Source organism: Cydia splendana, chromosome 2, assembly GCF_910591565.1.
Source record: "Cydia splendana chromosome 2, ilCydSple1.2, whole genome shotgun sequence".
Lineage (NCBI taxonomy): Eukaryota > Metazoa > Arthropoda > Insecta > Lepidoptera > Tortricidae > Cydia > Cydia splendana.
Window position 1 is genome coordinate 5,097,291 of NC_085961.1, and position 12,917 is coordinate 5,110,207.

The 12,917-nt window shown below is 37.8% G+C and overlaps 2 protein-coding genes across 2 annotated transcripts in view; one reads left to right on the forward strand and one right to left on the reverse strand.

Annotated features, from left to right (window-relative positions):
- The first annotated feature begins 1,634 nt into the window (after nucleotides 1–1,634).
- The window catches only part of LOC134802836 (protein Wnt-5b-like), a 90,881-nt gene continuing 79,598 nt past the window's right edge, over nucleotides 1,635–12,917 (forward strand). Inside the window, exon 1 of the mRNA XM_063775570.1 lies at nucleotides 1,635–1,836. Coding sequence (XP_063631640.1) covers nucleotides 1,748–1,836 — 89 coding nt within the window. The 5' untranslated portion in view covers nucleotides 1,635–1,747. The remainder of the gene's footprint in view (nucleotides 1,837–12,917) is intronic.
- LOC134799889 (uncharacterized) lies at nucleotides 5,245–12,733 on the reverse strand. The gene is made up of 4 exons (XM_063772317.1): nucleotides 12,544–12,733; nucleotides 8,537–8,631; nucleotides 7,652–7,759; nucleotides 5,245–5,368 (listed from the first exon to the last, which is right to left on the reverse strand). The coding sequence occupies exons 1-4, from the start codon at nucleotides 12,731–12,733 to the stop codon at nucleotides 5,249–5,251; spliced, it is 513 nt and encodes a 170-aa protein (XP_063628387.1). The 3' UTR covers nucleotides 5,245–5,248.

A 12,917-nucleotide genomic window follows, 5' to 3' on the forward strand; every position in this document is an offset into this window, starting at 1 on the left:
AAGAAACTTTTTGGTCCATCTTTCAGTTGGCGGTTCAACTTGCTATCGGTACGAAAAAATAACTACATAATTTAAAATTTCGCTGTCATTGTGTGCGTGACTTTAACGCTCGTGCCCATACATATAAGCAGGCAAGTGATTATTTTAACGACACGACTTTGGGACTGTCGCATACTTTAATTTAACTTGCGGTAGGTAGACGTAGTACGTCCCAAGTTGGGACTAACACCGTTAGATAAACAAGTCTGTGGTTAGAAGCAAATCCCTAGATTGAGCTCTACAATCCAACGTCTTCTTAACGAAACGTCTTTTATTTCAGTATACCAAGAGGAAAGCATCGAGACATCCGGAACTTTCAGAAAATAAGCGAAGTAGGAAGGTCAATTCTAATTTAAAAATTTGTTATGGGTTCGAACTGGTTTTGATACGACCTTGACGATAGGCTTGGCGCGCATCTCACGCACTTTCACTTAATTTCTCATGCACCAATCAGCGTGAGCGATGTTCAAGCTCGTTCCTATCAAAATAAAATCTAAACCATACTATCGTATAGGGACCGTGCGCGTTGGAGGGTCTTCCATCTTGTGGCCTGAATCGGAAACATATGTGCACATGTAGGTACATTGCCAAAGCAAGTGCTACCATCTACCGTTCTCGTCGGTACATTTCCTTGTACATAGTAGGTTCTGCCCTCTTGTGGGCTACATCGGAAGCATAAACGACACATTTACGCCTCGCGCCAAAAATTGACGGCTCCTATAGTTCATGCACGAGGCCTATTTTACATCGTTCGTACTTACGTAACATCAAAACTAAAGTTAGTGTTACCCATATTTAACAACGGTAAATCGTATCGATGTCGTGCCGCAATCGTCGCGTGTAAACCCTCTTTTAATAATAATAGCGACTTATTCTCTATTATTATGATAATAAAAGAATTTTTGAAACTTATTGAGCTCCGATTGTTGTTTCCCCCGTGTAAAGTTGGATCAGACTTTAATCCTTATTGTTGTTTCGAGTCGAATCAAGTTTTTAACTTTTTACAGAAATGAGTTGGCCTTTTTATTATATAGTAATTATTTTTGTGAACACCCACGAATTTATTGTTCGTGTGAATAGTTCAGTTCGTTTTTTAAACTTATTGGGATTATTGGTCTTAAATGTTGGCAGGTGCATGTTATTTTATAGCATGGTTAACTAAATTTGTTACTGAAGTTTAGCTTTAATTGTTATTAGTGTTATTACCTACCTACCTACCTTTCTATCTTCTTCAAATTGTATAAGTATTTTTTCAGTACCTAATATCTATTTAAAAATACGATATAACATGTCATACGATACGACCAACATCATAGATAAATGATATGATATAGCATACTTATACCTATTACCTACTTCTTTACGTGTAGGTATTAGGTAAAAGAATAAAGTCCGTCTAAGCTAACTATGCACCGACTTTGACATGACAAAGTGCCATTATAACCAACCATATTTTTACTCTGTCTCTACGAAGTCTGTGCAGAGTTAGCCTGGTCCGATTCTAAGTACTTACATATTTAAAGAATTATAAATTCTACATTATTAATCACTTGACTATCAAAATGTGACTATGTTTAAAACGTGAATGACACAGAGAACCATAAAAAACAATTAGAAACAATGTGATAATGTGAAACAGTGCGACATAACCTAAAAGTGCGATGTAGTCGGCCATTCCGTGCGATGTAACGGCCATCTTGTGACCAATATGGCGGCGGCTGTTAAGATGGCGGCGCTCCTGGCGTTGCTGGCGCTGGCGCAGGCGCGGAGAGAGCCGTGGACCAATGGGAGCTGGTTGTGAGTATTTACATTATGGTTATTTTATAAAATAACACATTGATGGCGCTGCAGTCGAATAGCACGTACTTAAAACAAAAGGTGTGCCTCCGTAAATTTGAATTATAGATTTTAATTGTTTTTTAGAATTAAAGATAAGAACTCGACATTAGGCCCTACTGTAGTGAGCAATGACAGGTGTGAACCTCATTCAAACTTCTTTTGGAGCTCTCTTGGTGTGTTTTTGATATTGATAATGTCCGTTTCTCATGCGAAATTTATTTATTTATTTAAACTTTATAGGTATTATGCTAGTGCCCAAAATAAATCCCACCTTCAAAAACCATTCGTCGGCCACTACCCTAGCCCAATATTTAGCCACCATATATATGCTGAAGCTGCATAATAAATATCAAAATCATCGATATAAATATCATACATCCTTCCTTCTCCTCTGCCCAACTCTTCGGATAGCTTCTAGTGATTAATTCTAATTAGTTTATAAAAAACCCTGACCCTCGCCAAGTCCCCCTGCAATCCTGACAAGGGACCAAAAATCCTGACATGTCACGGGAAAACTTGACGTATATGACGCTACCCTAGTCGCATCTGTTCCTCAATTCCCTTAAAGCTTGGGGTACTCAGCACGGCTTTGTTGTCCAATTATTTCTTTCAGCAAGTTTCATATAAAATTCAATATCCAGGCTGGTTATGGGCGGAATTGTACGTCGTAAAAACACCTGCGTCGTCTAGACGGTTAACGTAAAACGGTCGATATACGCAGAACATTGATATTGCTTGTATTTTTTAATAAGGAATCTTTAAGCTCTTGTGTCATGATGAGAATCTTGACCGAATTTTTAGTCATCTTTATGTTTTTGCGCTAGACCGTACCGGGACCGGGCCGGAGCTTCCGGTGCTTCGTTTTCTATGGAAAGCACCACATGATCACCGATCAGCCGTCATAGAAAATGACATGTCGGACGTCTCTGCTCGGGCCCGGCCGAGCCTAGCGTGAGTCATCCTTAAGCGCCACTTGCACCATCCCACTTACCCGGGGTTAACCGGTTAAACTGTTAACCCTGTGTCAAATAGTACTGGTAACCATGGTAACTCAAGGTTTAACTGGTTAACCCCGGGCTAGTAGGATAGTGCAAGTGGCCCTAAGTCATCTAAGGCTAAATTTTCCTTTGGCGGCAAATGGATATATCGGAATTATGGCATTTTGGAAGAATGATCCATTTAGTTTAGGTTAATTACTTGATTTTATTGATGTATTATGAACTCAATAAGGTTAACTTAACTACAGATGTCCAAGTTACGGAAATTTTCTAAAAAGTTGGGAAAGTTCTCGGGAATTTCAGGAAAATATCATAGGAAACAAAGGAAACTTTCATTTTGGAAATGAAAACTGCATTATGATTTATGAAGCATTTACAAGGAGGTCACCACATATATGTGCAACTTTAATTGTAAAATGCTACGATTCGAGCAGCACAACTGAGCAGTATTCTACACCATTTTATTACCCGACTACGGCAACGCAAAAGGAGGGTTATGATTTTGACCGGTATGTATGTGGGTATGTATGTATGTATGTATGTTCATTTGTTCCCTCATAACTTCTAAAGTACACATTATAATTTGACAAACGATATGTCATTCGAATCGTCTTAATCGTCCGCTGGTTATAGGCTACATGACGTCACAAAAAAATTAACACGGCGCCCTCTAGAGGTCATAAAGTCACGAACCAAAAAAATTAAAATAAGTAATGATTACGTGTTATATATCACTTGAAAGAGCTCAATTAGCACATTTCAAATATATACATATTGTTAGCTTTTGCACCCGGCTTTGCTTGCATGCACCCGATAAAACATTAATTTATCAGTTAGGTAATTCGAACTACGAATCTACAAGCGCTCTGGATTCTATCCGCGTATTGCCCGACTACGGCGATACAAGAAGGTATTTGCAAAAGATATTTGTTTGGCCGCTATATACATGGTGTTTTTTTAATGACCTGCAATATTTTACAACGTGAATAGGTATAAAAGTCCAGATCAGCCAAAATGTATGAAACAGCTGTACAAGAGACGTACGAGGCACGCTGTAGGCGTGCCAAAGCCGGGCGCCTTCGGCGCCCTCATACTAAAAGAGTCGGGCTGGTACGAGGTACGCTGTACGCGTTCCGAAGCCGGGCGCCGAAGGCGCCCTCATACTAAAATAGTCGGGCGTAGACCGACGTACGAAGCTCACTGTACGCGTTCCAAAGCCGGGCGCCTTCGGCGCCCTCATACTAAAAAAGTCGGGCGTAACCCGACGTACGAAGCTCGCTGTAGGCGTTCCACAGTAAAAGATTCGAGCGTACTCCGACGTACGAGGTAGGTTGTACGCGTTCCAAAGCCGGGCGCCGAAGGCGCCCTCATACTAAAAGAGTCGGGCGTAGCCCGACGTATGAGGCACGTTGTACGTGTTCCAAAGCCGGGCGCCGAAGGCGCCTTTATACTAAAAGTTTCGGGCGTAGCCCGACGTACGAGGCACGCCGTACGTGTTCCAAAGCCGGGCGCCTTCGGCGCCCTCATACTAAAAGAGTCTGCCGTAGCCCGACGTACGAAGCTCGCTGCACGCGTTCCAAAGCCGGGCGCCTTCGGCGCCCTGATACTAAAAGAGTCGGGCGTAGCCCGACGTACGAAGCTCGCTGTACGCGTTTCAAAGCCGGGCGCCTTCGGCGCCCTCATACTAAAAGAGTCGGGCGTAGCCCGACGTACGAAGCTCGCTGTACGCGTTTCAAAGCCGGGCGCCTTCGGCGCCCTCATACTAAAAGATTCGGGCGTAGCCCGACTTACGAGGCGCACTGTACACGTTCCAAAGCCGGGCGCCGAAAGCGCCTCAATGGCAAAGGATGGCGCAGCCCGAAATATGTGGCGCTCTGCGTGCATTTCTGTACTGAGGATGCCCTCGAAAAAGTAATATAAAGTGACTTCAAATAGTAACGAAGTCATGACCCCAAAATTAATTAAATAAAAATAAGTTCAAAAATAAGTTTAAAAATAAGTTAATTAAATAAAAATAAATTAAAAAAATTATAACATTTATAATATTTCCTGTTTGATAATTTCAGATAAGAATCCTATCTTGTTTCATACTTTTTAGAGCGCGATTTGCAGTAGTCGGGTTTTAGTTTTTGAACTTATTTTTATTCTAAATATTTTTAAATTACACGAGTAATAAGTACCGGTTGTATATGTGGGTGCAACTGAAATGAGCGATCGCGCTCCCGCGTCCCATACTAAATTTTTCCGGAAGCGCTTATGTGTGGTGACTATATTGTCTTATTTGCTCCGTCTAATAGTACAGGTGGTCTGGTATTCCCGCGCGTCTCCTCTCATCTCCGCCTCAGTAGAAAGGCAGCCTAATGGCTTCCCGTCTAACACATGACGTAGTTGTATTCTTCTGTTGGTATGCTGCTCCGCTGGGCTCCATACAGCCAGAACTGGTATGAAAGGGTCGTTATTCCCTCACTGATGAATGTCAGGCTTATGGTGTTCTGAAAGATACATTTGCTGTAGTAGCCGCAATATGAACTGTTGAATGGGGTCATAATGCCATCTCTTTCACTGTTAGTTGGCCTTAACAAGGATAAAGGAGACAGTATTGATCTCAGTCACCAATTGGTATATTGCGGTGAGTATAGTAAGTAAACATAGGGTGTTGCGTATGCCGATGATAGAGCTTAAATACTACCAATTTGACTCCGTATATGTTAAAATATGGCCTTACCACAGGCCTTACTGAGCTTACACAACATCAGATGACTTACCTACTGAGCTTACTGTGGGACTAGGTCGATCTGTGTTAAGTTGTCCTATAATATTTATTTATTTAAAACAACGGCCGTACGAGTATACAAGTGGCCATAGGCGCCAGGTCAGATGTAAAGATGGTGCAAAATATGGGAAGGCATTATTTTCTATAAAACTTGCTGTAGGTACACAGTGCACGGTGCCAACTGGAGACTAAGGTCCCTTGGCGTTTAACCTTTTGAACGCCAAGAACACCTAAAAGCATCGTATCTAGTAGCAGTACACCACAGGCGCCATGGACAACTAAGTGTAGCGGCGTATATATAAATAAATAAATATTAAGGACATTTTTTACACAAATTGACTAAGCCCCACGGTAAGCTCAAGAAAGCTTGTGTTGTGGGTACTCAGACAACGATATACAGGGTGGAAAGGCACGACGATCCTTTCCGGAAATGGGAGATAGTTTAGCCTAAGCTCTATATTTTCTCCATAGAAACTATGTTAATATGGGCAACCGTTTCTAAATTATGACCTTTTAAACATCCACGCAAAAAACTACTTTGTTCTAACCCTAACAGGTGACAGGGTCAATGAACTTACTTGTAAACAATCAGTATTCGACAGGAAATTATGCTAATTTGTTGCCATCTAACCATTTTTAGGTCTGCTTACAGCACGGTAAGAATCATTGCAGGATTTTCGCTTTCTTAGTGGTTCCACTTGTTCAATACTTGAATGAAATAGTTATGTTATTCCTTAATATTAATAATACTAACCACAACATTGTTTACAACGACAGTTCAAATGGTGACATTGACAACCACTCAAAAGTACGCAATCGTCTTATAAATATCTCTGGTTTCCTTGACTGATAAAAAGGTTTTAGTTTCTTAACACGTTTCACAAAATTATTTTCGAATAATTGGAAATTATCTAAAATAATTAAAAATAACAAGTAGGTTGTGTTAGTTGCACCAAATGAACTTGCAAAAATGAAATACTAAGAATAAATCAAGAATAAATACTTCTTCAATACCAAACTAACAAACCTTCTTGCGTGGTAGGAAATAGACAAGACGTCTGATGTTTGAAATTAAATTTTCATTGAACTATACTTATTGAATGTCATATTCTTCAAATAAAAATGTTAGATGCTCGTGGCTATTTAAATTTGTGGGGCTGTGTAAAAGATATGGTGTACCAAACCAAACGGAATGTGAAACTGCGGACGAAATGAGACAAAGGCTAATTGGTGCTTTCTGCGGAGGATAAATGACGAAGAGCATACACTATATCGCATGTGCATCGACATACTCGGGTACGGGCTGCGGCGGCGTTGTAATACACGGAGGTACATTTGAACACCGTATGTGAAAAGAAGATAGTATTAAATATTGGAAAAAAGTAATTATCTAAGAAAGTAATAAAATTGTTTGTAATATTTTTGCATGCATTTGATTTATTTGACATTTATGCGTCATTCATACATCATTGCGATACTGTCAACGATCGGAAAAAAGTGTAAAGTCCCGAGCTTTCCCGACGGAGATCCTTAATCTAGCCGTCATGTGCACATGCTATAGGGTTATCACCACAGTTAAAAAGTAGTATTTTTGCAATTTTTATTTTTTACTCAATTAACGATTCTTACCATTACCAATAGTCTCTGTATCACTTAAACGACCTAATACTTCCGGGAAGGATCGTCGTGCCTTTCCACCCTGTATATAATATATAAATACTTAAATACATAGAAAACAACCATGACTCAGGAACAAATATCTGTATCATCATACAAATAAATGCCCTTACCAGGATTCGAACCCGGGACCATCGGCTTCATAGGCAGGGTCACTACCCACTAGGCCAGACCGGTCGTCATATATGCTATTAAAGAAATCTTGATACTTTGAAATAAGGTTGACATTAGCTTGCTTGCGCCCGTAACCTTGGCGTGAAAGTGACGTTTTTGTATATGACGTAAAGCGTTAAAAGGGCTTAAGAGTTAGCTTTAGTTGTTGTACCTCCAGTATCCCTCCAGATTGTATGTAGGCGCTGCCTCGCAAGCCGTCCGTGAACAATATCACCAGGTACCCTGTTATAACGTAGTCTTTCTCTATTCTTATTTGTAGCTAAAAACAAAATAACTTAATTAAAAATAGGAAAGGGGTAGGGGGTAACCATTTTGTTACCATTTCGTACTGTTTATCATTTTGAAAATGTCCTATGTGACAACGATTCTATTCACGAGTTTTGTACTGACATTTATTTTATTTTACAACATATTTCATATTTTATTATTTTATTTTTAAACAGTGTTACTTTTAACCCCATCGTTCTAATCGACTCAATATTGGGTCAGCATCTAGAATCAAAATATAAACAATTCTAAATAAAAACATGAAAAAGTATTTCTAGCCAATTTAGGGCGGTTTCAGACTAGCATTTTATACGAGCTTACGCGTACGCTCGTGTAAGCTCGTATAGACCAAAATATATACGGAAAAGTAACGCGCGTGTAAAGGGGCCCACTGATTAACAGTCCGCCGGACGGTATCGGCCTGTCAGTTAGAACAACATTTTGACAGTTCCGAACAACTGACAGGCCGATACCGTCCGGCGGACTGTTAATCAGTGGACCCCTTAAGCGCGCGTTAAAGCCAAATGTAGGGAAATCTAACGCGCGCGTAACGTATAAAGTATAACGCCCGTAAGCCTAAAACACAGGCCAACTCTGTGGCCTAAAACCACCCTTAGACCTCTGGAAATTGCTTTGCTTACAAAAGCCTGTGAGCCTTTGTAAGTGGCCTGTTTTCAATAAATCTGCACAAGTGTATTCTTTAAATCAATCATAATTATATCATTAATATTATGCCTTGAGACTGATTTAATTATAGATATTGACTTACATCGGCGTGTTCGGCGGAAGGGTATGCCAGTGTGAGGTTTACGTCTTGCCGAGGAAACGTCCAGGCCTTGCTCCCTCGCAGCAGCGTCCGGCTATCTATGACGTCACAACTTCATCATAATAATAACTAGCGCACGGGTTAACAAATTATACACCGTGTGTGTGTGTGCGTGGCGCACCGTAGGTACTCCATCTCCCCGCCACATACTACATCGTAGGTGGGTGGATTTCATCACCAAAAATTTCACCATACAAAAAAATATTTTTTTTAAATGTTTAATTTAACACGATTCTAGCTGGGTAAAGTAATAGGGGGCTGTACATTGAGGATATTTATGGTATTTATACAATCATTTGTGGCTTATATTTGAAGTTATCGCTTTCGGAAAATAAAAACGCAAGATGGTGATGACAATCATGGTATGGTAATGACTCTTTTATAGACGGTAATGACACTGCATATACGGTAATGACGATTTGGGAACTAATTTATATATGTATTAAAAACGTATTAAAAAAACAAAAACTTTTTTTAATTGTAAGGCTTTAGAGCTTTAATAAACATTACAAATAACATGTTTTTGAACATAAGACTAGCTACCAGTAGCAGCGGCTTCATACAACCCGATTCCCACCGGCTTGCCTAAAATTTATTGCTACATATATATCCATAACGAAAACACTACGTATTACCTTGTAATCGATAACTCGATTTACTAAAGCTTCACTATTGATTAAATTTCAACTAATCATAGCGGGCGCGCGGGCGACTATGTTTAAGCTTGAGTATTCATTCATGAGCCACCACACACATACGAAAACTCACGCACACGCTCATAAAGTTCGCTAAAGAAAGTCCGCGTATTTACGCATCAAAATAACACGGTTTTGTATCGAGTTATTCATTTAAATAAAAACCTTAAACGTAACATGATAAGGTTTATATTGGAAAAATGCACGCACACAGTCAAAGTCCGCGAGTGGCGTAAGTGCAGCACCACAAGTACCACAACGGTGTGCTGCTTCATTTGAATTTAAACCTTAAATACAAATAGGTAAGATTTATATTGGAGTGTAATGTTTCACAATTTTGAATCGAGTCGCGTTTGCCGCTCGTGTGGTTAATGTTGCCGTACCAAAACATTGAATTGAATTAATGGGTAATTTTTTTTTGTATTTTGCTATCATTAATACCAAATTTTCAAAAAACCTTTAAAAAAAGAAATTTTATTACAAAATCTAAGAATATTATGGAGTCGCAAGTTTAGTTAAGGTAATTTGATAACGAGGGTTTCTTCAAAGAAAGTACTGTTTATAAATTTGTAGTAATAGGTTTTGGAAGTCCGTAGGTCGTGGGTGAAAATGGAATAATATTATGACAACACTTCCGTTCCGGTTATTGCCAAGATTTGTTGTTATTGTTGTTTTTATTAGAGTTTTATAGGTTTTAATGAGATTTTACTTAGTTGTGTGCATATATTTATATATAAAGACTAAATCAGTGAATTTTTGAGTGTTATTAGTGTTGCATATTGTTCGTGCAGGTGTTTCAAGGTCAGTCCTTGTTTTTATTAGGTCGATCTGTATGTAACTAATGTAATGGAATCTAAGGTAACTAATTTAAACACCTTCCAAGGATCGTAGCGTCATGAAAATTGGCAGCTGTATGTAGTTCTGCTGACAATACAATAATATCATACTGTCGAACTGATCTGATGATGGAGACAGGAGGTCGCCATAAGAACTCTGTGATGGAACAACGCAACCTAATTGTGTTAGGGGTTTTTAGAATTGTCTCGATGAGTATTAGTTGTCTGTCGTAAGAAAAGTATAGTCAGCGATAAAAGCTTGTACCAAAAATGAAATTTTTGCAAAAAACTTATTAGTTAGGATTGTTAGGAATTTAGGAGTAGGAATCCGCTTTTGTCATACACGACATACACTGTTTATGTGACGTCAGTGATGACAAGTATGGCAAAGGTGGTTATACACTAACTGCAAAAGAACGAACTCAAGGACACACCTAGCGCTTTACTTTACCTTCGCTACCGAACTAGGCAATTTATGTATTCATTTATTTTTTTGGGTTTTATCAATGTTAAATCATATTAACAATATTGTACTCTTATTATCAGTTTAAACCCGCATCTTCTTTTATCTACTGCATAATTTGGTATTTATATCATATTATAAAATTGCTGGCTTACCAGTGAGCTTAATTTTTATGATATATTACTATTTTTTTGATAATTTGATTCATTGCATAAGTTTGTATTTTTGTTGTTTTATAAATTAACTTTAAAAATAGCTATAATGATTTAAATCCATATATATATTGTTTAATAGCTAAACATTAATATATAATCAGTGTTTTATAAGTTGCAAGACCCCTACTTGTAATGCATGTCATAAGTTACAAAATGTTAGGTATTGGGTCCGGTGACTACCCAATGGTATAAATATTAATTGCTGTAATTATATACATCAATTAATATAATATTATCAAAAAACATAAGGCCATTACGATAGTGAGCCAGTACCGTAGCCTATGGTCGCTTAAAACTTAATATATGTTGCTTGTTTAAATACTTTGTTTTAACACGACTAACATGCAATTACAGACTCTAAGTTGCACGATTTACATTATTAGATAATAAAAAATAAACATTTGTATGTTCTAAGTTCTAAGTGACCTAAATTTTGCCTACTTCAGTCAAAATGTTATTTAAAACTAACCATCCTCTAGTGTGAAAAAAATAGTCATATCTTCTTCTACATTTATTCTACATTTATAAGGTAGACGTTATATAGTGTTAGAAGACATAGAGAACTTTTTTCAAACATACAGCTTAATTTCATAATGAATTATAGCAAAATAACTAGAAAAGTTTCTGAGAACCGTCATCACCATACACATGAAATCATCACCGGTCGTCATTTTTTCCCGGTGATGATGGGTATGGTGTTGACGATTTGAGAGTTTCTTGTTTTTATTTCTAGAATACGAATAATAGTAGTTAATGTCTATGCTACACAATAAACTTCATGTAGTTTGCCATTCATTTCAATAATTATTTCTAATATATCATTTGTAACTTTTTTAAACCAAAGCATAACGGTGATGATGCTCTGTTGTGACAAACTACGTTTTACAAATTTGTTCGTAATATTTCTCACGATTCAATGATGTGACTTTATAGTGAAATCATTATTGGCATTCTATATTAAAGTGAAAAATAGGGCAAGGACCTTTAGCGGTATTTCGTTGTTCATACACGGAGATAAGCTCACATTGACATTACCACGACGGTGTTGACGAATATTCGTGACAAAATTTTAAATATTTTTAAATGTACTTTCTCGGTGAAGGAATTATTGCATATTTTCCCATGTGTTAAACAACAACATGGACAAGATATAAGTAAAAGAAAAATCGCAATCGTACGATAAGTATGCTATAATTTTCACTGCAAACAATAAGGTTCAGATTTTTCCGGTAGACGGTGATGATTTTAGACACATAAAACATTTTATATAAAAAGAACTATTAAGTTATTGGAGATGGTAATTGAAGGAACATGAAGATAATAGTTCTTAAAAACATATAAAAAAGTTGCAACTCGCACAGCCTACTAGTTTTTTTTATAAAGACCGAACCATAAGTTTACGCAGGATTTTGAAATCCACCCAGGTATGTGGCGGGGAACTTTGTTTTATAAGGTGTAGTGATTTAACCTTTAAGACCCAGGGCAATTTTGCGCACTTTTGAATCTTTTCTTTTATTTCTATAGAGTTCAAAACTCAAATTTAATTTGTAGTCGTACCTAAAGTACCTACACGGGGATTTACGGGCTTGAGAGTAGTTGAGAGTGACAAGAACTTGTGAAGAAAACATAGCGAGTCAAGAAAATAATGGATTTTCTTAGAAATTGTGTAAATGTAGTCGTTAAAAACCTACGACCAAAATTTACTTGCAAACAAACAAGTTAAACAGGCAAATATACTTACTTTCAAAATCCTTGAACACCTCACAATAATATTTCTTAAAAGTTCTATATATCACTCCATTCACTTGTATCGGATTTGAATAATGTGCTTCTTCGAGCGGCTGTATCTCTATTTCCCTGCCTAATTTATTTTTATATATCACGGCACTTGTATCACTTAAAATACTTAAATAACACAGTAGTAGAAACATAAAGCACTTTGCTCGCATAATATTTACGAATCATAAGATACATGGGTGTGTGTTGCTCAAATCAGTTGAGAGATACGATTGATTGTATTTGGATAGAAAGGTGTGATAATATATGTTTTCGGGTGTAATAATAGCTTGACATGATAAAGAAATAATTAAATTGCAGGCCTGTACCCCTAGCGGC